This window comes from Pseudorca crassidens, chromosome 5, assembly GCF_039906515.1.
Source record: "Pseudorca crassidens isolate mPseCra1 chromosome 5, mPseCra1.hap1, whole genome shotgun sequence".
Taxonomy (NCBI): domain Eukaryota; kingdom Metazoa; phylum Chordata; class Mammalia; order Artiodactyla; family Delphinidae; genus Pseudorca; species Pseudorca crassidens.
In genome coordinates, this window is record NC_090300.1 from 120,433,737 (window position 1) to 120,460,191 (window position 26,455).

The 26,455-nt window shown below is 34.8% G+C and overlaps 1 protein-coding gene and 1 long non-coding RNA gene across 9 annotated transcripts in view; one reads left to right on the forward strand and one right to left on the reverse strand.

Moving 5' to 3' along the window:
• Nucleotides 1–4,245: 4,245 nt before the first annotated feature.
• On the reverse strand, nucleotides 4,246–14,976 carry HSPA13 (heat shock protein family A (Hsp70) member 13). The gene is made up of 5 exons (XM_067739228.1): nucleotides 14,826–14,976; nucleotides 12,915–13,255; nucleotides 10,286–10,499; nucleotides 8,341–8,508; nucleotides 4,246–7,382 (listed from the first exon to the last, which is right to left on the reverse strand). The coding sequence occupies exons 1-5, from the start codon at nucleotides 14,848–14,850 to the stop codon at nucleotides 6,715–6,717; spliced, it is 1,416 nt and encodes a 471-aa protein (XP_067595329.1). The 5' UTR covers nucleotides 14,851–14,976; the 3' UTR covers nucleotides 4,246–6,714.
• The window catches only part of LOC137225332 (uncharacterized), a 195,385-nt gene continuing 183,906 nt past the window's right edge, over nucleotides 14,977–26,455 (forward strand). For 3 of the 8 annotated variants that reach the window (XR_010943786.1, XR_010943783.1, XR_010943784.1), the window contains exon 1: nucleotides 15,006–15,171. This is a non-coding gene — a long non-coding RNA (uncharacterized lncRNA). Of the gene's footprint in view, nucleotides 15,172–26,455 lie in introns of all 8 variants that reach the window. The other 5 variants (XR_010943787.1, XR_010943789.1, XR_010943781.1 and 2 more) reach the window with 4 other exon arrangements.

Below are 26,455 nucleotides of genomic sequence, written 5' to 3' on the forward strand. Positions count from 1 at the left end.
TTCAGTAACATGTTAGCAATCACTTCAGTACCAACAGTCCTATCTCCTCTCCTTATAGTTGCAGTTTTGTGTTTACAAACAAAATCACATCATAGGACATAGTATTAAGTAAACAAAAAGGGTAAAACTGAGCCAATGTTTATGAAAGGCTATTCTATACACAGCAAAAACTTGGGGATAATTGGAGATTAAAATAAGACACGGTCCTCAGTGGTGTGCAGTGTGATTGATCTCAGTGAGATTAAGCAAAGCTGAGAAGGCAGAAACGGGGCAGATCTCTTTCTAGTTCCTTCCAGTTCTCCTAGTTCCCACTTTTCTAGCTGTCATTTTCCAAGCAAGTAGACCATCTGTGGAATACAGAAATCAGGACTTCTGGCTACATTATGAGCCACATTTCTCTAAATTTTTTTATGAAAATTAATACTATTTTGGTAGTTTGTATGGTGGCTGCTATTGGGTTAATGGGGCCAAGGTAACTGGTGTGAACCCAGTAAAGGCTGACTGGCTTCTCTTGATGACCGCTGACTAGGTAACCAGGTTATTTACAGATCAACCAGATTTTGCACATGCTCAAGTTATCATAGTTGATCAAAGATAGCAACATTTTCTCTCTTGAGGGCAGCACAAAGAGAAAAATAAAACTGAATAGGGGGCTTCCCTGGTGGCGCAGTGGTTGAGAGTCCGCCTGCCGATGCAGAGGACACGGATTCGTGCCACGGTCCGGGAAGATCCCACATGCCGCGGAGCGGCTGGGCCCGTGAGCCATGGCCGCTGAGCCTGCGCGTCCGGAGCCTGTGCTCCGCAACGGGAGAGGCCACAACAGTGAGAGGCCCGCGTACCTTATAAAAAAAAAAATGAATAGGCATATGAGTAAAATGTTAAAATATATCATAAACTGAAAAATGTTTGTGATAGTTGTGAAAAATATTTGTGAAAAATTTGAAAAATATTTTTCCAAAACACTTACAAGGAAAATGATACATGTGCATTTTTGTGTGTCAACGGAAGAGATACAAGATTGATTTTTGAGTTCATGTTTATAAGACTCAGCTTATCATTAATACACTTGCGAATGATTATTGGTTTACTGCTAGTTTTCAACTCTTGATAGAAAATGTAATGTGGTTATCAGAGAATAAGACTAAATGAATGATTTAGAATACGTGACAGTGGAGTACCACAGGAGCTAGGCATAAATGTTAACCCAGCTTTAGTCAACACTAACTCTGTCTGAACATCTGCTTCTGGCTTTCTGTTCTGAGCATTTGTGCAACAATTTCCAGGTATTACAGAACAGCCTCTGCTTTCCCCGTATTGCTATAGCTATGACTTTACAGAGGTAATAGACAAGAATTAATGTTGGCCATGATGCGTAAGGTCTTGAAAACTGTTGTTTCATGTATTTTCTTCCACTTTTTAGTTGAATCAGTTCCTTTTTATTCCGTCTTGGCCAGAAGCAGAAGTCCAACAAATGGCAATTTGACCAAATGTTTAACCACAAGGTAACGGTCAAAAGTTTAAAAACACAAGGAAGGAAAGAAGGAAAACAAAGAAAGAAGTGTAAACAACTAAGGGGCTTGTTTTTCTTAGGTAGAAAGAAGTCCCAAGGTAGAAAGGACAAAGCTGGCCAGAGCAGTTCCATAACACCACTGGCCACTTCTACCTTTAGCTCAACCATCTATTACATGTCCATTGATTGGTAGTTGCAAACCCATTGCTTTATCTCCAGCATCATGTCTGCATTTCAAGAAGGTAGAGCAGAATTATGTCACATACCCATCCCTAGCTGCAAAATAATTTTTAAAGTAGGGGATGTCGCCACTCCAAAAAAACTGGGTTCTGAAAGTAAGAATGAATAGAAAAGATAATTGCAGTAGCATTTAGCAAGGTCTGCCACCACTACTTTTTGTCACAAAGTATTTTTCGACTATGACAAAATATTCTTAATTTAGTTACTTGGGAGACAAAAGAAGGGTAGTGGTTACAACTAATAAGATCCAATTTCCAGTTTCCAATACTATATAGGCTATGTTAAGCAATTTAAGGTGATTGGATGAACTCTTAACAGAATTGTGTGTTTGTGTGTGTGTATTTATGTATTTACGTTGTGTACGTAGATATACACACACACACACACACACACATATATAGCTATAGTTATAAAGTTGTGTTATGCCATTTAAGACATTTCAGGAGGTCTTTTAGGTAAGCCAAAAAATAGTTAATTCAATGAGGTGTAAGACAGACTGTATTTGTTAGTTTTTTAACATCCAAAAAACTTAATGTGAGGCAAGCTATTAATTCTTCCCAAAACTAAATAAATGCTTTACCACAGCAAATTTATTTTCTCTCATATTTCTGCAGAATTCTGCAGAAGTTTTTGACTCATAGTTTCAGGGTCTTGAGGATATTAGGGAAAATAACCTATTTTCTTGTGGCATTTTCTTATAATCCCTCATAAAATTAGCAAGTCACTGAACTTTGTTCATTCTCCTTCTATCATCTCCATTCATAATACTTAGCACTTTCTTGCCAGGCACTCACAAAACCCCAATGAATTAGGTACTATTATCTTCATTTCGCATCTTAAAAAATCTGTAAATTCAAATTTGCTTCTCAGAAATGTAAAGAATTAAATAGCACTGTCTAAACCTGTAACATTATCTGGTAAACAAGAGGTCTTTCATGGATACTATCCAGTTTAGTACTGAACAAAAATGGTGCTATAGGATTGCATTATGGGATGGATAAGGCAGCACAGCATTGGGGCTGAACATGGACTGGATTTGAATAACTCTGCTACGTATAAGTTGTATAATCCTGGGAAAATTACCTAACACATCTGTGCCTTAATTTCCCTATCTGAAAATGGGGTAAGAGGAACTACCCCTAAGTTTGTTAGAACAAAATTAATTAGTATTGTTAAAACATTTAGAACACTCCTGTACATAGTAAGCACTATTATCTATTGCTGAATAAGAAATAAATAAAAATTTAGTAAGCTTAAAACAACAAAAAATATATTATCTCAGTTTCTGTGAATCGTGACTCTGGAACTGCTTAGCTCAGTGATTCGGGCTTAGGGTCTCTCATAAGATTACATTCAAATTTGAAGTATGGCTACATCATTTGAAGCCTTGAATACCAGGTGGAAGCATTTGAAGTCACATAAGAAGCTGCCTACCTCAATAGGGCACTGTGTATTTGTTAGTCAAGTGAAATAAATGTGGATGTATCACTATTATTTCCTCATATATTTTGAATCTCCGAGCAGCAGTAGTTAAAATAACTATGAAGGAATCACAGGAACTAGTGATTGGAGAGTCAAATCTACTGTTTTTATTTAAGGGCTCATTTGAAAAGACATTTATCAAATGAACTTAAAAAAAAATTGTATTGAGTTTCTTGCCCAAAGAATAAACTTTATTAGAGAATTATAAAGTATTAATCACCAACCAAAGGATTACAGTAGTCTATTATGCAGGATTATTAACTATCTAGATTAGTTTTGGCTCTGTTATAGTCGGAAGCCATGAACTGGTATTCAGAATTTTGAGTATACTGTTCATGATACAAGAAATGTCTCTTCTAAATTAGTCAAAGAAGAGACATTTCCTGTATCATGAACAGTATACTCAAAATTCTGAATACCAATTCATGGCTTCCGACTATAACAGAGCCAAAACTAATCTAGAAAAACAAATATCATATATCGCTTATATGTGGAATCCAGAAAAATGATACAGATGAACGTATTTGCAGAGCAGAAATAGAGACACAGACGTAGAGAACAAACATATGGACACCAAGGCAGGAAGGAGCGGTGGATGAACTGGGAAATTGGGATTGACACATATACACTACTATGTATAAAACAGATAACTAATGAGAACCTACTGTACAGCACAGGGAACTCTACTTAATCCTCTGTGGTGACCTAAGTGGGAAGGAAATCCAAGTAAGAGGGGATATATGTATATGTATAGCTGATTCACTTCGCTGTACAGCAGAAACTAACAAAACATTGTAAAGCAACTGTACTCCAATAAAAATTAATTAAAAAAAAGAAAAGTAAGTAGAAAAGTAAGCAATTCCAGGGACATTCAGGATGTAGGGAATTAGGTAATAGCTGCTGAGGTCACGTGCCGTGGGCATCAGATCAGCTCTATTCCCGTTTCCTTTCTTATTTACATACCTCAAATATGTACTCTGGGCATAGTCCAGAATAGAAAATGAAGGACACAATTTAAAAAACAAACTGCAAAGTGGTATTTATTTACATTAAAATGTGAAATACCTGTATACACACAAATCTAAGAGGCACAATCTGTTATGCACAATAACTATGATCTTCAGAACATGTTATACACAACAGTATCTGCTGATACATAAGTGGTTCCAGTGAAAACAGTAAATACCAAAACATTCCTGACAAAATAAATTATTCATTCACATATTCTAATCATACAAGACAGTTAATATTTTAAAAGTTATGTACTTCAAAAAACACTAGCAAGATGTACAACCAAAATGTATTTTATGAAAAATGTCTTCAGATTATTATGCATAAATGATCCCTTTCAGAATGCATTTTTACCTTTTAAATAAACTACATTCATTTCAAGACTATTTATATATAGCCCCCTAATATGATTGAAGACATTTTTTTTAAAGGTATAACTATACTAGAGAAGTTATGCTTTTCTAATATGCTAAACTAATGTCCCCCAATTCCAACACTGCCTATTTTTCAGAAACAATCAAATTATTTAAATTCCAATTTTAGAGTATGAGATTAGCTGCCCTGTTTTGCAAATTGTTTCCTCTAAGGACTGTTAACAGATTGTCCTGAACTATCTCATATACTGGAAAAATTCAAGCTTTTTAAAAAAAAGTCTTAAAATGCTTTAGGTTAAAGCTGGTTACTATCTATGGAGATTTTGATAAATTGAACACTTTTCTCCTAAAGACCTTTGCAAAAAGATATTTTTCAATTTTAAAATCTAGTAAAGATTTTTATAAAGTCCAAAAGAACACTTGAATATTTTCAGAACGCAGTGAAGGATTCCTCTTTGGCATTTCTCCATTTAGTTCTAAAATAAAACATGTCAACATTTTATATTTTTCTATTTACCTACTACAGACATTTTCTGTACACAAAAGTATTTGATTGAAATTGTTTTAACAGCAATTTCATTGCTAAGAAATTTTTTTTTTTTAGGATCTGCAAAAAACACTCAGATTTTTACTATGAGAAGCAGAAATGTCTTGATGTTGCTGAAATGAGCTTGCTTATTTCTCTTTTTCAGTGGTTGGAACTTCAACATCCTTTCAAATTCAACAATGGATAAAGCAGACATATTTTATATTAGCAAAACTGCTGACCAGAGTTTAATTTTTGAATATCGATAGGAAGTAGCCTCTATTAAGGAAAAAGAAAATCTTCAAATAATATGGGCATCACATAAATAAAACTACTATATTTTCTTTCTTGGTTCCTGCATCTTTTCTAAAAGGAAACAAACCAAAACTACTACAAATACGGATTTGTGGACATTTTTTTCACATTGTCTTCCACATTAGATTTCCACATTATTTCCAGTATTCGCAGACTTTTTGCTCTCATCACACACTAACCTTAAGGCTAAAAACAGTCCAAGTCTGATTAGTTTTAAATGATGGTAGGAAACAATAACAAGGTTTTTACAAATGAGTACAATTTTCCTCATTCAAAACTAAATACGGGTAAAAATCTCAGTAAAACTGAATCAAATGCAAGCTAAATTCTCCAGGGCTTACTGAAAATAAACAATGAAACAAAAACAAAAACATAAAATAAATACTGTACCTAATTACTGCTGTTTATCAATGTCTACAAAGGTCTTAAATAACAAAACAAATTTATAGTAATGACGGCTTTATTGTGACATTAACACATTTTTAAAATGTAATTAATAATTCTCTATTGTTTTCAAACCATGCAGAATCATGGAAATCCAAGCAGAGAATGACACATAGCAGATGAAGGAACTAAAATATAAATTGGTAATGAGACATTTGAATAAATCTGTAGCTATTTTAGAAAGAGAATAAGTTGATCCAATAAATATATTTTGAAAGTCTGGAGAATGCAGGTTATAGGAATAGGACACAAAATGGGATACTGAGTTTGTGAAAGTAATTTTGTTATATATGGCAGTTACTGAATATTATATATGCAGCTTATATTAATAACACTATCTCCCAGCCACTCTAAGTACCTGACATCAACACTGTCCTTCAAGTATAGTTCAAATTTAAGAGTTACATGTGATAACCAAGTAAATAAATTACCAGCTCCTGCTAATACAATTTAGTAAGAACTGGGAATCCTATAATTGGCACTAGGCAATGTTTATAGAAGACAGTTTTAAGTGCACATGGATATCTACTTCCAGAACGCAGAAAATACAGTCACCTATGCTCCTATAAGAGTTTTACCTCAATTCTTTCACTTTAGAAGTATTTGTTGAAATGGGATCTCTCCAAAATCAAGGATCAATCTGGCCACATTCAATTCTAAAACAAAATGTTCTGTAAAATTTCATATATATAAATGTTACCTTTTAGGTAAATGTGTGAGATATTTTAGAGACTTGATTTAGTGGACAGAGGTGGTCTGATAAATAGGAAGAGATCAGCAGACAAGATCTCAAATGACCATCCCTCCATAATTCAGTTGAAGTTGGTCTTTTGTAAATGCTTACTGGGAATTTCTAACGCACTGACTTGGAGAGGCCAAGAGCCTCCATCAATCCCTGCTTGGATTGCCACTCCTGTCACCACTGCCAAGTCAGGGTCTACAGACGTGTTGGGATCCTTTCCAAAGAACTCTTGAATGACTTGGCGGATTCGAGGAATTCGAGTTGAGCCCCCAACCAAAACCACCTCATCAATCTCAGTTTTTTCCAGGTGGCCTTCTTCTAACACTTGCTGAATGGGTACTAGTATTTTCTGGAAAAGATCTTCATTAAGGGTGTCGAAGAGCTTCCGTGATATTTCTGTTTCAAATAAAACCTGACTTTCTCCATTTTTCTTTTCAGGAAGGCTAGCTCCAAACATGCTGTTCACATGGGGGCTGTCTGCTGGGGAAAGTTCGTCCTTTGGCAGTTCAGTGTCACTACTCTGAGGTTCCTTCCCGTCCTTTTTCTCCACCGTTAGGAATACCGACATCTGGGCAGTCTGATGAAGAGTCAGGTTTAATTTGACCATTTCTACAGCTTGTCTTAATCTGTGGATTTCCTCTTTCCTAGAGGGTAGGAAGCCATATGTCTGATAGATCTGTTTATATAAGTACTGAAGCAATCTTTGATTGAAGTCTTGTCCTCCAAGTTTATTGTTTCCTAAGTTAAAAATTAAAAAAGTTTATATTATATTTATGAATATATGTGTATGTGTGTACATATATACGTGTGTCTGTGTAGTATGTATGTATAAATGATATTCTGGGAATAATAAGTCCTTATTTAATGTATTAAGATTTTATTCATACAAAGACTGATTAAAAATAACTGGATTAAAATGATTTTAATTCAAATGTGTACTATTAAAATACAGTGCACATCCGGGTTTAAATGATGTAATAGGAAGTATCTCAGTGATATCAAATACTTTTGCAGAAAGTAAGAAATTGAGAACACTGACCGGCTTTTAAGTAGCAATTTAAAAACACTAAATGTCATTATTTTCAACAGAAGGAAGTCCTTCTTTTAATTAAAAAGTACCAGTAAGCATTTTCTTTTTTAAAAAATCCTTTTGTTTAAATGATTAAGGGCTGAAAAGTAGAAAAAATAATTTAATTAGGAAAAGAATAATGCAATATAAATGCTCACCACTGAACTTTGTTCTAAATGGAGTCCAGTTAGGCCACCTGTAACTTAAGCTCCACAGGCTTAATTCCTGAAACTAAATTAACCTTAAAAAAAAATTTAGAATGCAAAATACTATTATTAGATTTCCTAAAGATATCTATTTTGTGAAAAAGATTATTAAATGAAATAAACTGATCCTCCTTCATTTTAAAATAATTTCTTTCCTTCTGTTCCCTTTACCATGGAGGTGAAAACTACTGGCTCAGTTAGCTACAAATGGCAGTATATTTATTTGACTTACAGGATGTCCAGTTATTTTTTGAGACTTAACTTTTTGCTATAAATACAATAAGTGGTGGCATAAGATTACATGTACAGAAGATTACCAAAATGAACGCAAAGAATATGGAAAAATTTATAAATGAACACTTTACACATTAGATATGTTAACGTGCCTCAATCTCTTTAACGCTCCCTCTATTTTTCTTACCAGACATCGCTCGGGTTAAAAACATTCCTCCTTGTTTATTCAGCAATGACACATCTAGAGTTCCTCCGCCCAAATCTATCACCAAGACGTGAAAGACATCAGCTTTGTGGAGACCATAGGCCATAGCTGCTGCTGTGGGTTCATTTATTACTCTTAAGATCTTCAGTCCTATAAAATTGGTTGGAGGGAAGAACAATCATGAGAGGACACTATTAAGAAATTTCTTCTCACTTAATCTTACAACACATTAGTATCTTCTCTGATGTGAACTCCACTGAGTACACAGTCACAAACCCAATAAAAATAATGACATGGGATGGGTAAATATACGTTCTTCTAAATGGATGTCATTAAAATTATTCTAAAAGAAGATTATAGTATAAAGAAATAAAGGCCCAGATTCACGGAATACATCATTCTATTATTTATTAATACTTAATTTTTAAAAATCTCTCAGCCTCTTCTAATTTTCCTATTTTACTTGGGAATAAACTTAATAAGTTTATTATTATACTTAATAATAAACTTAAATAAGCAAATAAACTTTGGTCATTATGCACTGTAACAAACTGCTATAGAAATGAGGTAAGCTTAGTGTGCTCTTCTTTTAAAAATGACTTTTTGATAAAAAGAACACATGAATAAACAGAGAAGAAATGATAGTAAAATGAAAAATCCAGATGATAGGCTCCAATAGCTACAATGACACTTTTAAAAAGTACTTAAGATGCAAGACCCTTGAACGCAAATCTGAAATATACAGCAAAATCTGACTTCAAGGTAAAGTTAAACAGTAAACATGCAAGCAAAAGATCAGATTTCCTTGAGCAAAACTCCTGCTTTAAACTAACTGTCACACATAACGAGCGGCCGTGAAAGTAGTATGGCTTTATGTATCACGAGCCATAGAAACTAGTCAAACTCTGAAGAATTTATTCAAAGACCATAATACCTTCCCCTTAGCTCTCTGACTTCATCACTCACTCTGCTCTGGCCACACTGGCCAACTTCCTATCTTCTTATGTACCAGCAAATTCTCATTTTATGGCTGCTACACTGGCACTCTCTCTCCTACAACACAGTTCCTCCATATATCTGCTTGGTTCACAACCTTGCTTCCTTCAAATCTGCTTAAATGTCACTTTCTCAATGAGGTCTACCTGACCGCTCTCTTTAAAACCTGCAAATCCCCCTATTCTCTGATCACCCACCCTCTCCTCTTATCCTGTCTTTTTTTCTACGGCAAGGTACTTTCTGACATACATTGTATCAAGGCTCTCAACCAGAGGTCATTTTGTTCCTCTGGGGACAATTGGCATTATCTGGAGACATAAAATTATCACTACTTGGTGGGGAGAGTGCCACTACCTTCGAGTGTGTACAGGCTAGGGGTGCTTCAAAATGCCCTATAATACACAGGACAGTTCCCCACAGCAAAGAATAATCCAGCCCCAAATGTTAATAATGCTAAGTAAGAAATGCCATAATATACTTATTTTCAAGGCTGATTTTCTGTTCCCTCCAACAGAATACAAGCTCCATGAGAAAATGGATTTATCTGTTTTGTTTACCTAGGCACTTAATACTTGCTGAATGGTGTTGAATGAATTTTCTCCCACCTCAGATTTTTAAAAAACATTATATTATATTCATCTTAACATTAAAAGAATTTTAGAAGAAAAAATTCCTCATTGCTAATGTGTGTCCATGTTCTTTCTTAGCCTTTCTCATATGCCTGATAGGCTGCTGTCATAATATACACATTTTACATTGCACCATGGGGCTTTCTAAATTGTTTGTAAACCTGTATAAAAATCCATCTGACTTATCTACCATATAGTTTGTCTAGGTGCCTAGTTAGGTGGTTTGCAAATGACACACATTACTATAGATTTTCAGCCTAACAAAATTTTGAGCAAAATGTAACTCAGGCAAGTGATATTACCTGCAAGGTTAGCAGCTTGAATTGTCGAATTTCTCTGTTTTAGATCAAATTCTGCTGGTACAGAAATAACAGCATTGGCAACTGGCATTCCAAGATATTCCTCTGCCATTTCCTTTAATTTCAACAACAGTCTAGAGCCAACATATTCTGGGGAAACGGTGATCGTCTCATTACTTGTCACAGAAAACTCAACCATTCCATTTTTGTTTAAAACCTGTGAATAAGATTTGCAAAGATAAAAAAATATATATATAAAACTGTGTGTGTATATATCTACATATACATACATACACATACACTAACACACATACATATGGAATGTATTCAATCAAAACTTACCTTTAAAGGGTCATAAAATTCATTTGTTATCTAGCAAGTGCATTTACTAAGATTAGAAGTTATTACAAGTCATACTTTAAAAGCTATAAAATGAATCCACTCCACAGTTCTCAATAAGAGCAGAAAAATAAAATTCATTACTAAGCATATAATTGAAACATAGAAGATTCTCCATATATATCTGTTAAATGAAAGAAAAGATGAATGATAAAATAGAAGGAATAACAGTGGCTAAGTCATGTTTGTGACTCAAGATCTTCTTTTTTAAAAAATTGATTTATTTCCCAAAGTAATAGATAATTGAAAGAATGTTCTGGTACATATTAACAAGAATAATTTTAGTACTTCGATATGTTCTTATCTAAGAATCAATATCACTCACATTCTTGTTTCCATGGAAACATGTATTAGCATCTTTTTCCTGCTAATGTAGTTGTACATTTGTACATTTAAAAAATTAGACTAATTCTAAAACATACTAGTTTCACCAATAGTTTGTATTAACATCAATAGTAAAAGAGAATTAGTCTGTTCTAAGAAATTATAAGAAGTTTACCCCAATCATTCAAGACTACATAATTAGTTTTCAATTAAGAAAATCTGACCTTCCAAAAAGTATTTTACCTGCCTGGGGAAAACAAAAACAAGCTATGAACACTTAAAATAAGGTCCTTAAAATAAGACCCAAATATACCAGTACCTTCAGAGTGATCATGAAACAGAAACAACAAAAAAACATGATCACTTAGAAACTTAAAACAAACAAAAAAAACCTTTAAAATAACCCTTGCATCAATAAGTAATGTACCCAAAGCTGTAATTTAGAGGAAACTGTATAGCTTTATATGATTTTATCATTACATAAGAAAAATTACAAATTAGTAAAGGGTCTTAAGAAAGAAGCTAAAAGAGAACAAAGAAGTAAACCTAAGAAATGCCTGGAGAGATTGTTTTTTTGCTCCTTTGAAAATGAATAAAAATTTGAGAATTTTTATGATGCGTTAATCAATAAGCAGCACTGATACCACTATTTTAAAATCTATTTATTTAGAATCTCACTTCATAATTAACCAAAAGGGTGGGGGGACCCCTACATGGAATAAACATTTAAATGTTTAAAAGAAAAAAACCCCAGCAAAACCTAAACCTACAAATACTTATATAAAAGCATTAGAAAAAAAGTACAAGTGGATAGGATGGGAAAGGCCACTGTAAGCATGGTAAGAGTCCAAAAACATTTTTAAAAAATTATTAAGAGATGATTTTACCACATAAAAATTTAACAGTCTTGACAGTTCAAAAATAAAATTATACATCAGTTTTATTAAAAAAAAGGAAAAAATACTGAAAACACATCACAAAGGTATTTTATAGTCATTAAGGGAATGATAAACACCCCAAAAGAAAACAGGACAAAGGGTAAGAAGTGGATCACTAAAGAAAATGAAAATGCCAATAAACACATTTTTAAAAGTCTGACCTCAACAGAAATCACAGGAATGCAAATTAATACAAGATACCATTTTTTATTTATCTATTGGCAAAGATTGAAAAACAATAACTAGTGAAGATACAGGCAGTCTAAAAAATAGGTAAGGGCACATAAACTTTTCGGTGCACAATCTGGCAATACAAATCAAAACACTTAAAAACATGCAATCATTTGGCCTATCAATTCCAGTTCTTGAATTCAAATTTAGGAAATTATCAGAGAAGTGTAAAAACACACATGTACAAGGATATTCACTGAAGCTCCAATAATAGTGGAAAACCAGGGAAAAAATAAAACTTACACTGACAGAGACTGGACAATTAATTGGCGGAACAGTCGTTTCACAAAACCATGAAAGGTAATGATGTGAGCCCACTGACTAACTGTCCATGATATATTGATGAGTTTCAAACAAGTCATTACACAGCATGCCTAGTATGATCTCTTTTTATGAATATAAATATGTATACACACAAACACAGCAAGAATATCTATTTATCCATCCACTCATCTATAGGTACTGGGGCTTCATTAGCCTCCGGCTACAATGAAAGAGCTGTGCAGACATTCTGAGGATAGCAGAGTGAGGAGATGGTAATGTCCTAAGTCCTCAGTAATACTGCGGGACCACTGAATTAGCTAACCCTGGAGCTGCTGTGGGATTGTTTGTTATATGAGATAATATAACTTCCAGGCAAACTGAGTCTGTTGAAATAGAATGTTTTGTAACTTGAAGCCAAAGCAGTAATTGAAACAGTATGCTGAACTTAAGTTAAAATAGATTTTAGCTTCACTTACCTTAAATGGGTATCTGCCAATTTCAGCTTCTAGCTCTTCTGGGGTAAAAATCTTGCCTATGAATCTTTTAGCGTCATATATTGTGTTCTGAGGATTTGAGTCCGCCAGCTCTAAGCTTTCATACCCCACATAAACATCGTTGTCAGTAAAGGACACCATGCTGGGTAGGCTGACGTGCCCATTTTCATCTGGAATGACCTTTACTTTTCCTGTTCCAGGAAAAAACACCCCAACTGAACAGTAGGTAGTGCCAAGGTCAATTCCAATCACCTTAGGAGTAGGCAGTGGTAAATACTGTTGCGCGAAATAGCCAGCCAACAGGAGAGTCAGAACAGCTGATCCTGAAATACAGGCAAATTACAAGTTGCGTCTTATCAAACTAGTACAATGTGCAAAATTACAACAGTAAAATCCCTTTACTATCACGCTTCCATACTAGACTAAAAATACTGTCCAAATATTTTCTTTTATAGTACTCACGATAACATTTCTCAAACATCAAGTTTTTCATAATGCAAACTGACTATAATACAATTAAAATGAAGTAACAACAAAAACAAACAAACAAAAAACCCCCTGTATGTTTGTGTGCTTCACTTATGGGTGAGTAAAGGAATAAAAAATAAAAACATTTCGATAATAATTGTGCTAATGCTGACAGGAGAAGTCATTCATCTGGAGCAAAAGCTAGAATATAATCCAATTCTTGATCAAATGATATTTAGATTTTATAGTTTTATAATTAGCTTTAGATATCATTATTAAAAAGAAACTAGCATTAAAATTTCCACAGCAAAAGCTCTGTTATTGTAAACGTGAAACTCTTTATATCCCCTCTCTTTTTTCCTTTCAAAAGGATGAAATGGATAAACTGGATTAAAATAATTTTGGAAATTGCTTAGATATTTTTAAACGGTCACTTCATAACAGAACATAGTTAACTTTTTCTGTATTAAATACGAGTTGAGGACATCTTGCAGAGGTGATATTTCGGAGAAGAATTAAAAGTGTGTAACCCTGATGATAACATAAATGGAAGCTCTTAGAAGTCAGGTTTTAGTCACGCTGTATTCCCTGCACCAATGGTTCCCAGCCAGTAGAAGACTGTTCAATAAATATTAATTGCTGAAAAAGCCAAATACGAACAAACGCCACGCAGACTGTAAACATAAGTGATGGAGAAAGAAGTCAATTCGTATTTACAGCTAACCTGTTATTTGGTTTCAGGAGGCTGTGCTATACACCTGTGTCCATCCACGTTACATACAACTCAAAACACCAATTTGTAGGAGTCGGCTTTACTAATTATTAGGTCATCCTCATCAACACATAATGAAATGACATCAGGTGCCAATCCCACCTTCCTCTTGCCCCTACGTACACATTTTCGGAAGCATTTCATCACCTTCTCCTCCGGAGAGGGTAATTCCTACCCGGATTGGTGGAAAGAACACTGGACTATACATCAAAGAGGTATCTGACTCTCTCAAAATCCAGCATCCCATGAGTCTACAGCTCGGGATGCTGCTGCTGTTCCTCTCCCTTCCTCCACAAAGGGGTCTAGGGATCTAGGAGATGCACATTCTGGCAGCGTCTCAAAGGCCCCAATTCAACCAACGATTCAAAAATCGACGTTGCGTAGGAAAGAACCCTTCCCGAGGCCCAACGTCCCTGGGATGTATGCAGAGGTCGCCGCCGGCCTTACCCGGGCCTACTGCGGCTCGGGCCTTCCTAGAGGCGACCCCCAACCCGGCGTCGCGAACAGCCCCAAACCGCCTCTGAGTCACCTTTCTGGCGCCCTACCCGCTGCGCCAGCGGGATCCAGCAGATGCAACAACGACCCCAACACCCCGGCCTCCCTCAACCGCTCAGGTGCCCGCAACAGCGCAAAGGACCCTCCTGATCACTGACCTAAGATCGTCATCTCTCCGGCCATCACAGTCCCGCCGAAGAGGCTTAGGATGACTGTACCGGACGTGAGGCACCGCCCCCACGCCGCCCGGCCGCCCCGTGCTCCTCTGGGAAATGTAGTCCTGTTGCTCTGACGCGGCCCGAGAAGCTACATCTCGAACCAGAGAAAGGACTTCCTTTACCGTGAGGACGCGGGCATGAGGGCCCCCATTCAACCGCTGCCAGGGGCGCCCGAGCCGCCCTCCCACGCAACGGACTACAGAGCCAGTTAGGCTGGGGTGGAGGAGCGCTAACAAGAGGGACTGGAGTTTCTAACCAAACCTGTAGCGCCTGGAGCCAACTTGAGGTAAAAACAGTGTTTTTAGCACCGCCTCGCCGCTTTGCCTTCTGGGAAGTGTAGTTACGGCCTGACCCATTCGCCTGAGGGACAGTGAGCACGATTAGGTTATTGCGTTTTAGGGTGATGTCCCTAACAAGGCCCAGGATCCAGCGTTTGTTATTTCGTTCTTTCTACCTTTTAAAGCGTTCTCATTTGCCTGCGATCTGGATTCCAGATTGCGGGGGAGGGGGGGGGGTTGTCCCAAACATTCCCCCCGCCCCCGCCCCTCGCTCCAGCATCCCTAGAAGAGCCCCTGCCACAGTGCGGGCGTAGAGGGAGGCAGGGGCTGGCGACCCTGGAACTTGGATACGATCCTCACTCCTGTGCTTTCGTTTTGGAAAAAAGGAATTCGAGGAATCCTCAGTTAATGCGATTTATCCAAAGGAGCAGGGACACATTTTCCTCTATTGCTAACACTGAAGAGTGCCGTTGAAAAGAAAAAAGTAAACGAAATACCTTAAGTTTCTCTTGAATTAAGTTATAAGTGGCAGGAATTGTTTTCATGCACAAATCACTTAACATGCAATGGCCATTTAGGACACTTGTGAACTGTTTTTCTGGTTCTAGTCTTAAATAGACCCGAGTTTTCTCGCTTCTTGGTCCCTAGTGTACTTTATGTGTGCTCTCCACTTTCGTGTATATTTTAAATGTGTCATAATGTAAAGAATAAAAAGCATGTGTGCCTATAGTGAGTAGTGTTCACTACCATTTCCTTATGAAGAATGCATAATTCAAACACTCAGTTCCTGAATATTACTGGGTATAATGATCATGTTAACATTTATTGAGCACAGTGTTAGCCACTAGTAACAACCAGGAGGAGAGACAGAAGATAAACACATAAATGTAATTTATTATGGTGTGTAACATAATTGCAATATGGCCATAGGGCAGAAACAGGATTGAATAAAGGCTGTATAATTTTACCTTGAAGAGACGACTTGGTGGAAGATAATACGTCTAAGCAGTACTTTGAAGAGTAAAAGGGAGCCACGAGATGGGTTGATGGGATAATAAGAAGCAGTTGGCTGGAGGTGTTCTAGGAAGAGGGAACTGAATTACCAAGAGTGTGGAAGCAGAAGGCAATCTCATAGAAGGCTGCTGGATCATAAAGCATGAGGTGGAAGTTTCAGAGATAGAACTAGAGGTGTAAACCAAATCAGGAGGATTAGTCATTTGTGGCAGGCACTGGTCATTGCCATTCTCCTTGCCACCCACTCCTTCCTCCTTGCTAATAGGAACAAAAATTACTGGTAAGACTATCCCAGTTGTTTGTCAGGGGTATAGTAATGTTATTAAGAACAGAAAACACCAGAGTTGGGAAATAAGGATGAGGGCAGGGATATGGAAAGAAATGTGGATATACTGATTTCTTCATTTTTCCTAGCAGGGAGTTAATAGGTATTATGTAGAATGGCGAATTTCAGAAATAGAAACATAAGTAGATCATTTAAGTTTATGAAGGCAACTTCCTGAAGGACCAAAAACTGATAAAACTTATAGAAAAAGGAATAGGTTATTAAGAATAAGTGGGATAAAATTAAAATGTACATTTTTTCAGTTTTTCACGGAGGAATGTCAGTATATATAATTTAAAGTTAAACTTTTAAAATCTATATAGCAAAATATATCAACAAAGGAAGCAGTAAAACCAAAAAATATATCAGATGACAGATTTAAGATCAATTTTTATTATATTTATAAATATAAATGGGCTAGACTAAAAACTGGCACATTGTCAGATTTTCTTTTTCTTTTTTTAATGCAGTTGTAGCTATTTATGAGAGAATTTTTGAGTGGATAACTAAATGAAGTTCATAGCTTGAAAATATCCTAGAGGGCAAGGTGGACCTACCCCTTATTTACAGAGAGAAAAATAAAAGGCCAAGAGAAGTCAAGAAAATTATGCTCTCAATTAGCATTCATTCTCTTAATAAATTAAACCTTACCTTCAATTTAGTGATTAGAGGTAGGTAATCTTTAAAAATAGTAGGCAGAGTGAAAATTGTCTAATTATATATCCCAGTAATTCACATTATTATTTCAGAAATGTGCTCCATTAGGAAACTCATTGCCAAATAATTAAAATCTTACAACATATCAATGTAATTCAGAGGACAAATTGCCCTTGTTGTTGTTTAAGAAAAATTCATTCAATGGAAAATTGATCCAGTTCTCTGCACATTCATTAAAAGAGTAAGCGTATTGAAATTACAACTTACTGTGCATTACATTTTTAGACTGTATGAAACACTATAATATTTGAACATAAAAAATTATTCCTTTGTTAAAATTATGCCATAACAGGACAATCTCATTTAATGAACCGGAATATGTGTACTTTTTTTTCTTTTACTAGAGTGTTATGGCTTCATATATTTCTATCTTCTGGGGACTGAACATTTATTACATGAAGATTTTTCATGTAGAGGTATAGTTAGTAATAAATTTGGTTTGTAACTAAAAAGCTGATGCCAGTGTTGTTTTTTCAAAGAATCTATTACACTTCAGAATCTTTGATAAATGTATTTGCTATTTAGTTTGAAAATATCTTTTATTTTGGATATTGCCTGTACGTTTCCAATGAATTTACATGGAAATATATATTACATATGTCCCCAATAAGTAACATATTGTCTTTTAAAAATATATTTCTGATCAAAGCAAAACATAATAAAAACTTAAAGGCATAAGAAGGCATTAATACTTCTTACATGATCAACAATATATATCCCAAACAATAAACCAGACAAAACTTAGAATTATTACCAGTAAAACTGAGAATGAAATAAGTATACCCGTTTACAACTATTATAGAGCATTGCTCTGGAGTTAACAGCCAGTGCAAGAGAATAAAATAGAAGTATAAATTTGGAGAAAGAATAAAGAAGAAAATGTATGATTCTTTTCTAATTATATAATTATTGTCTTAATTCAGACAACTGTAACAAAATGCCACAGACTGGGTAGCTCATAAACAACAGAAATTTACTTCTCACAGTTCTGGAGTCCAAGTTCTGTGAAGTCCAAGATCAAGGCAATGGCAGATTTGATGTCCGGGAAGAACCTGCTTTCTGGTTGATAGAAAGCTATCTTGTCTTTGTGTCTTCACAGAGTGGAAGGGACAAGGTAACTCTCTGGAGTCTCTTTGATAAGGGTACTAACCCCATTCAGGAGTGTTCCACCCTCAAGATCCAGTCACCTCCTAAGGTCCCACCTTATAACACCATCACATTGGGGATTAAGTTTTAATATATGTATGGTAGGGGCACAAACACAAACATTCAGTCTATAGCAATTATATACATGGCAAAATTAGCACACCAAAAATATCTGAGAAACAATAAGAATTGAATAAGGGGCTCCTTTAATAATATTGTGCACAAATAATTTTCCTATATGCAAACAATAACCAGTTAGAAAAATATGGCAGGAAAGATCCTGTTTAATGTAGAAACAAAAAGGTAAAACCCATAGAATTAAATTTAAAAATAAAAGGAGAAACTTTCAAACTCCCCTAAGACTAGAACAATATATTTAAGTAAATGAAAGATAAAACCTTCTTGGATAGGAAAACTCAATAAATTTATTATAGAAAATTTTAAACATACGTAAAATAAATTAATTACATGTACTTTATCCAGATTCAATAATTATCAACTAGTGACTAATCATGTTTCGTATCTATTTCCACCCATTCCCCATTCCATATTAGTTTGAAACTAGTAGAAAATAGATATATTTTTTATCTTTAAATTTTCAATAAATATATTTAAAAATTAATAATTTGCAAATACACATTGTCAAACCCAAATATTAAAAATAATTCTCTACTATTAAGAGTCTAGTTAGTACTCAAATTTCCAATTGCTTCATAAATATTATATCGTTTTCCAGTTTGGTCCATTGACTTAGAATTCAAATAAAGTCTACAACTTGTAGTTTTAAAAAAATTGTCCTCCAAGGTTTTGTATAGTCTGAATTTTGCTGATTACATCTCTATGGTATAAACATGTTTGTTCCTTTCGTGTATCTAGTAAAGATTGTTAGTTGGATATGGTAGTTTGATCGAATTTAGGCTCTTTTTTGTTTTATTCTTGCAAGACTATTTTGTCTTTGGTCATGTGTTTTTCTATTGGAAGGTAAATAATACTTGGTTGTCTCCCTTTTAGTTGATGATTAATGCCCAAGCTCATTAATTTATTAAGCATTGCAAAACAATGATATTCTATTTTTCCTTCTTTGTTAGGTGGAATATATTTGTAAGCAAGAACTTCTCTCATTTACTATTTGATTACCTAGTGGCATAGTTTATGTAAAAAGGCAAGATTAACGCTTGATTTGTTCTCTTTACTTTCTACTTTTAAAAATAATCAGCTTACTTGCATCCTCCAGTGGTGACCAGTTAATTTGTTGTTATTGTTATTGTTGTGTGGTGATATATGTTCCAATCTATTTTAATTATTATCCTTTTAATACTTAGATTTTCTTAACTTTGGCCAGTGGCAGCCTCTTCAAAATTCACTGTTGAGTGCTTTTACCACAACCCTAGTAGGCTTTACTTATTTCCTTGCTACTTGCTCTGAAAAGATGCCTCAGGATCCCCTTATTCTTTTATTTTGCCTCATATTTATTATTAGCCATACCTCCAAGGATCCCTGCTTGGATTTGGTATTTAGAGACCATAATTTGTGAGATAGGGAGTTACTGTTTTAAAGATGCAATTCTCCTTATATTTTTAATTTCAATGAAATATCAAATACAATGCCAGAAGGATATTTTATAACTTGACAAAATGACAATAAAACTCATTTGGAATATTTAGGAATAAGAATTTAATGAGAAAGCCCTTTCACATGTTAAAATAAATGACAAAGCTACAAAAATCAAAACAACTTTATACTATAGAGGAAATAGAAAATAGACCAAAGAAGAAAGTGGCATTTCCTTTAAAATGAGGAGAAAGGGAGAGATGGGGTATCCAATAAGTTTTATTGGAACAGTTGGTTATGTCCTTAACCATAGAGATATTTTACTTTAACATCAAAATAAATTCCAGATGGATGAAAGATTTAATTCAAAAAGTATAGGTGGTTTCATTCATTCACTTGGGATTTGAAGAAGTATTTCAAATTAAAACTTAAAACCCAGAAATTGTGAAGCAAAACTATACAAAAAAAGAGAAATTTCATTATATAGAATTTTAAATTATTCATATATAAATATATATGAAGTCAAAAGACAAATGACAAGCTGAGGAAATATTAAACATACATGAGATACAAGAGAGATTAACTTCCTTACTTTACAGAGAGCTCCTCTAAATATAAATATTTACAACCTAATTAAAATATCATAAAAGTTATTAATAACCAATTAATAGAAAGAAAATAAAAATGCAAGTGCAGAGTCCGCACCAGAGAATCAGTGTCTCCTTAAATTTTGCACTCTGGTTATGGCCCTGTGACAAAGTAGACTCTGAAGCAAGAAGTATTATTAGATGTAAAAAGGAATATTTCATGATAATAAAGGATAACAGCAATCTTAAATTTGCATATGCCTAAAAAAAGAGCTTTGAAATATATAAAGCTAAAATTGACATAGCTTTAAAAACACATACAGGAAAAAGTAAAACCCAGAACCATAGATGGACATTTTAGCATACCACTCTCAGTAACAGAACATGACATTATCATCATATGACATTTCTCTGTGTGTCTCAGTGTATCTTTAGTTGGCCATTTTCTTATAAGGACATCAGTAATATTGGATTGAGAAACCACTCTACTCCATTGTAGAGTTTTACCTAATTACATGTGCAACAATCCTAACTTTCAAATAAGGTCACACTCTGAGGTACTGAAGGTTAGGACTTCAGCATATCTTTTTTTGGGAGGGGGACACAATTCAACTTATAACAGACAGCAGAAAGTCATGTTACTCTTTTGATTTACATTTATTTAAATGTGATTAGTGTTTCTTTCCATTTACCACTCTTATCCTTGAACTATTGCTATGTTATATTTTGTACATAGAGTATGTTATTAACCCCACAAGGCGTACTTATTATTACTTTTAAATCATAAATATGCATTTGATTTAACTTTAACTTTTATAGTGTTCATTTCTTTCATCTTTGACTATTTTCTTTCAACTTGAAAATATTCCTTTCATGGGCTTCCCTGGTGGCACAGTGGTTGAGAGTCCGCCTGCCGATGCAGGGGACACAGGTTCGTGCCCCGGTCCGGGAGGATCCCACATGCCGCGGCTGGGCCTGTGGGCCATGGCCGCTGGGCCCGCGTGTCCAGAGCCTGTGCTCCACAATGGGAGAGGCCACAACGGTGAGAGGCCTGCGTACCACAAAAAAAAAAAAAAAAAAAGAAAATATTCCTTTCATGTTTCTTATAGTGCTGGTTCACTGGTAACACATTCTTTCAGGTTTTTTAAGGAGGGGCTGAAAACACTTTAATTCACCTTCATTTTTGAAGAATATTTTCATTGGATATAGGATTTAGTTGGCAGTTTTAATTTTTTCTTTCGATGCTTTAAAGATGTCATTCCATTACTTTTGTCTTTTATTATTTATTTTGGAAAGTCAGTCATAAATCTCATTCTTACTTTTGGAAGGTGATGTGTCTTTTTTTCTCTGCCTGATTAAAAATGTTCTTTTTCTCTATAATTTGAGCATTTTAACTGTGTTTTTCGATATACAGTTTCTTTGTATTTATCCTTCTTGGGGTTGGCAGAGATTCTTGGATCTCTGGTTGATGCCTGCCATCAGGTTTGGAAAAATTAGCAACCATATCTTTTCAAATACTGTCTTCATCCCTTTTCTCTTCTTCTGAGATTCCAATTACACATATATTCATGTCCTGCATTATTTATTGTCCTATAGTCTAATATGCAGTTCCATTTTTTCCAAGTTGTTTCTCTGTGTACTTCTGTTTGAATATTCTATTTTTATGCTCACTAATAATGTCTTTATTGTGTCAGTCTGCTATTTACTGTGTCTAGTCTGCTGTTAAACACATTCCATGAGTCCTTAAACTCATATATGTATTTTTTTTCAGTTTTAGAATGTCTCATTTAATTTTTATGTTGATTCTAATTATATACTGAAAATCTTTTATTCTTTCCAATTTACTTTATTTACAATTATTCTTGTTATTTATTTTAAAGGTCTCATCTGTTAATTCCAATGACATGATGGAGGGTGGAGAATCTCCTTATATCATCTTGTTTCTTTTTCTTTTCAGTTACATTCTCCTGCTTCTTCAGATATCTCATATTTATTTTAGCATGCCAAAAACCATAGAGAGAGAGGTTGATCTTATTTTCCCTCAGTCAGTATTTGCTCTTCTCTGTTACACACATAGACTGAGGGCAAATCACTTCCGTTCAATTGGAAATTTAGCGTGATGGGTGCTGAATTGTAGGTTAAGATAAATTTAGTACTTCTTGGGTTTCATATATTTCAAGTAGAGACATTTCTTCTGTTTTCACAGGCCCCTCCCTGTAGAAGGGCTTTGTCTCCTAAGCATTGCAAAAAAGCAAGAGTTTTTTGCACCACCCCAACACTCATATTCCATTTCCAGTGACTACCCAAAGCTCTGCTAGTTTCTCTTTCTCCTAGTAGAGTTCCTCTACGTAAGTCTTAACTAGATCTTCAAATCACAGATTTGACGAATGCTCCTAATGAAGCTAATCACTGCTAATCTCATCTTGCCTAAGAAGAGATATTCCATCTCTGGAGATAGTTTGTCCATTCCTTTTTGCTTCCTCACTGCTCTGGTGTCTTTATAAATTTGACTTGTGGATGCATGCATTTTTCCCTTGTTTGTTAGCATGGTGGGGGGGTAGTTATAGCTTGCACCTATATTCTGCATTCTACTCAGTGGTTTAAATAGATATTTTAGCTTTTTTGTTAAGTCTAATTGATTAGTCATGGCTGGTATGAATACTGTGATGAAAAGGATTTTGACATCACATTCAGACTCTTGGGGAATGAGGGCCATAATTAATTAACAATTTCTACCATGGGTTTGGATATGGGAGTGTGGCACATATGCTAGTCCTGTGTCTAACTGCACTATTACTGTGTGCTACAATCTTTGGCGGGTGGTGGATGTGCCCAAGACAAAGAAAGATAAAGACGGAAAGAGGCATGTACATTATAGACTATGAATGGAGCCTCCATGGGAGAAGGGGCTTTGTTGTCGTGTTCTCCATTGTATTCCCAGTTTCTGAAACAGTGAGTGCTAAATACATTGGGGCTGCTTAAAATATATTAAGTGAGTGAATAAGTAAGAGAAGTAAATATGGAGTGGATATAATTGGATGTAGGTGAGACCCTTTCCTGAATTTTGGGGACCCAGCTGCTTGCAGACTATGATCATGTCTGGCTCATCTTAGTATTTCCACAGCATGCCATACATGGTGATTAGATGCTTTTGAATGAGTGATTGAATGTGTATTGGAGCAGGTTATCATATATATTTTTAGTGTTGCTAAAATAATTGGATTTATCTATTCATTACATGAACTTTTACTGATTGCCTATCTGTTGTCAAATTCTACATATACTGAGGACAGCTTTTACTTAAAGTAATAACAATATGAAAATTTATACAAACAATAAGATAATATCTTAAATTTCTTTTTCACTAAATGCTACATAAACAGTGTATTCAACAACCTGTTAAAATAATTTTAGTCTTTTATCTTGTTTAATGAGCATTAGTGTCTTCTGCCACAAAGCTAGTCGTTCAAAGATTATACTACCTTGAACTTGAAGATCAAAACAAATGACACTACTCATGAGAGATAAATCACTTCTTTCTGAAAAGCCATTTATTAATGATGAATTTGTATATAAATATGTATTATTTAAGTTCTCTTTAAGTTATAACAGTCTATGATTTGCTAAACAATTTATTTAAATGATGAATAAAGCAAAATAATAATATTTATCATTTATTTAATTCTATAATAACTGCTTTATATGTATTATAAGTTGTATTTCTAAAAATGGATTTTGGGATAGGTTAATAATTTTTTACAGACAGGTAGCGAAGATTTAGAGAGTTAGCTAAGGCAGAATTTGAAACCAAGTCTGTCTTATTAAAAGCAAACAAAGAAACTATCTTCTTGTCTTAGTCAGTTTGGGCTGCCATTACAGAATAGACTGGGTGGCTTAAACAACAGAAATTTATTTTCCCATAGTGGTCCTGGAGGCTGTAATATCCATGATCAAGATGCCAGCCAATTCAGTTCCTGATGAGAGTTCTCTTCCTGGCTTGCAGATGGTTGCCTTCTCACTGTATCCTCACATGGTTGAGAGAGAGAGAGAGAGAGAGAGAGAGAGAGAGAGAGAGAGAGAGATCTCTTTTCTTCCCTTTAAGACCACAGTCCTTTCAGATTAGGGCCCCATCCTTCTAACCTCGTTTAATCTTACTTACTTCCTAAGTACCCTATCTCTAGATACAGTCACATTGGGGGTTAGGGCTTCAACATAAGATTTTAATGGGAGTTCTTCACCACTATAATAGGCAATTTTGTAATTAGTACTATTTATAATTTTTAAATAAGGATGAAATGATTTAATATCTTGAGCTTTTTTCAGTTATTTTATTCATCTTCTGGGTGTAATTTGCTTTGTGACCTACAATTAATAACTCCGTGAATAACTCTCTGGCAAATAGTAATATTTGTTGAATGAATGAATGAATTCTATCTCTTAAGAACAAGTTTATGGTCATGCAGATTTGTGTTCTTGTATGATTTTCAATTTTTTCTCTCCAAAGTATAAGTTATACAATTATTTTTAATGCAAATGACACTCTGTAATTATTCTTCCTAGTAGCTCTAGAATTCAGGGAATGGTTATAAACCTAAACTATCTTTGGTTTCCTAAATTTAATTATGCCTTATGATATGGCACTTCAACAGTCTAATCCTCTTTGCCACCTTCATTGTTCCTCAGCCCATCAAAAGTGTATGTAGCCACAGCAAGATCATTATATTTTAGATATGGTTTTGGAGCACATGAATAAAACTGTCCCAGTGGTTAAAAATTATTTTATATAGCTGGAACATTCCGTGGGGAGTTAATATGGATTCTAGAATATGGCAGCATGTATCAATTTTCAGGTGGTTTTCTCTTTTTCAACAAAGAAAGCCTTAAGAAACGTGGTGTTTTTCAAAGTATTTGTTTTCCATAACAAAAAGTTTTGGCCTTAAATTTTTATCTGACATGAAGAAGTTCAAGAGTAGTGCAAAATAAAATAGCTTTCTAGCCTTAACTACATACAGGCTGAAGATAGAGGAGAGAAGGGGAGGGATGTAAAATGTTCAGAATCTCTAGGTCCTATTCAAATGGTCTGACTTAAATATTTTAACAACAACCTAGCTGAGATTTTAGTGATAAGTGTTGAAAGGTTTGGCTAATTTTTACCAGATTGTCTGTACTAAGTATATCAAGATACTCTTTTGGTTGAGATTGGGATGAAATCTATAAACTTGAAACAGAATAGCATATGTTGCCTGGTAGAACAGGAATAACTCTGGGCCAGCTATTAGAAGAGAGTTCCAGGGCCAGCTCTGTGACACTGATTACATCTCTTCAACAGAGATGACCTTGGAGATTCATTTTTCTTCTAAAATGTTGTAACTGATTTCTCTCCCTCCCTTTTCCCACCTTTCTTCCCTCCCTTCTTTCCTTCCTTCCTTCCTTCCTTCCTTCCTTCCTTCCTTCCTTCCTTCCTTCCTTCCTTCCCTCCTTCCTTCCTTCCATAAATATTTATTTTACACCTACCATTTCTTACAGTAAGGAACCAGAATGAAAGAATTTCTGAGCTCAAGGAGCTTATAACTTAGTTGGAGAAGCCCACATATTTAACAACTACTTGCTAAAATAGTCATACAATTTTAAGTGTGATAACTGCTTCAGAGAAAGATTTACCTTAATGGAGAGGGGACTTTTTGGATAATATTTTATGTCTTTATTTCCCAACAGTTATTTCCATGTATTAAAGGGAAGCATTCAACCTTTTTTTTTCTTTTTTACTGTAATGAAATAGAGATTTAATTGCTAATGGGCCAAAATTTCTATAAAGAAGATAATACTGATAATGCAGTCTACTTAGGACTCTTTTAGACTAACTTTAGGACTATTTTAAATATATTTTTGAACAAAATTAGCTGTACTTTCCTAAAATTTTTCTTTTGCAGTATTCTAGGAAATAGGTTTAAA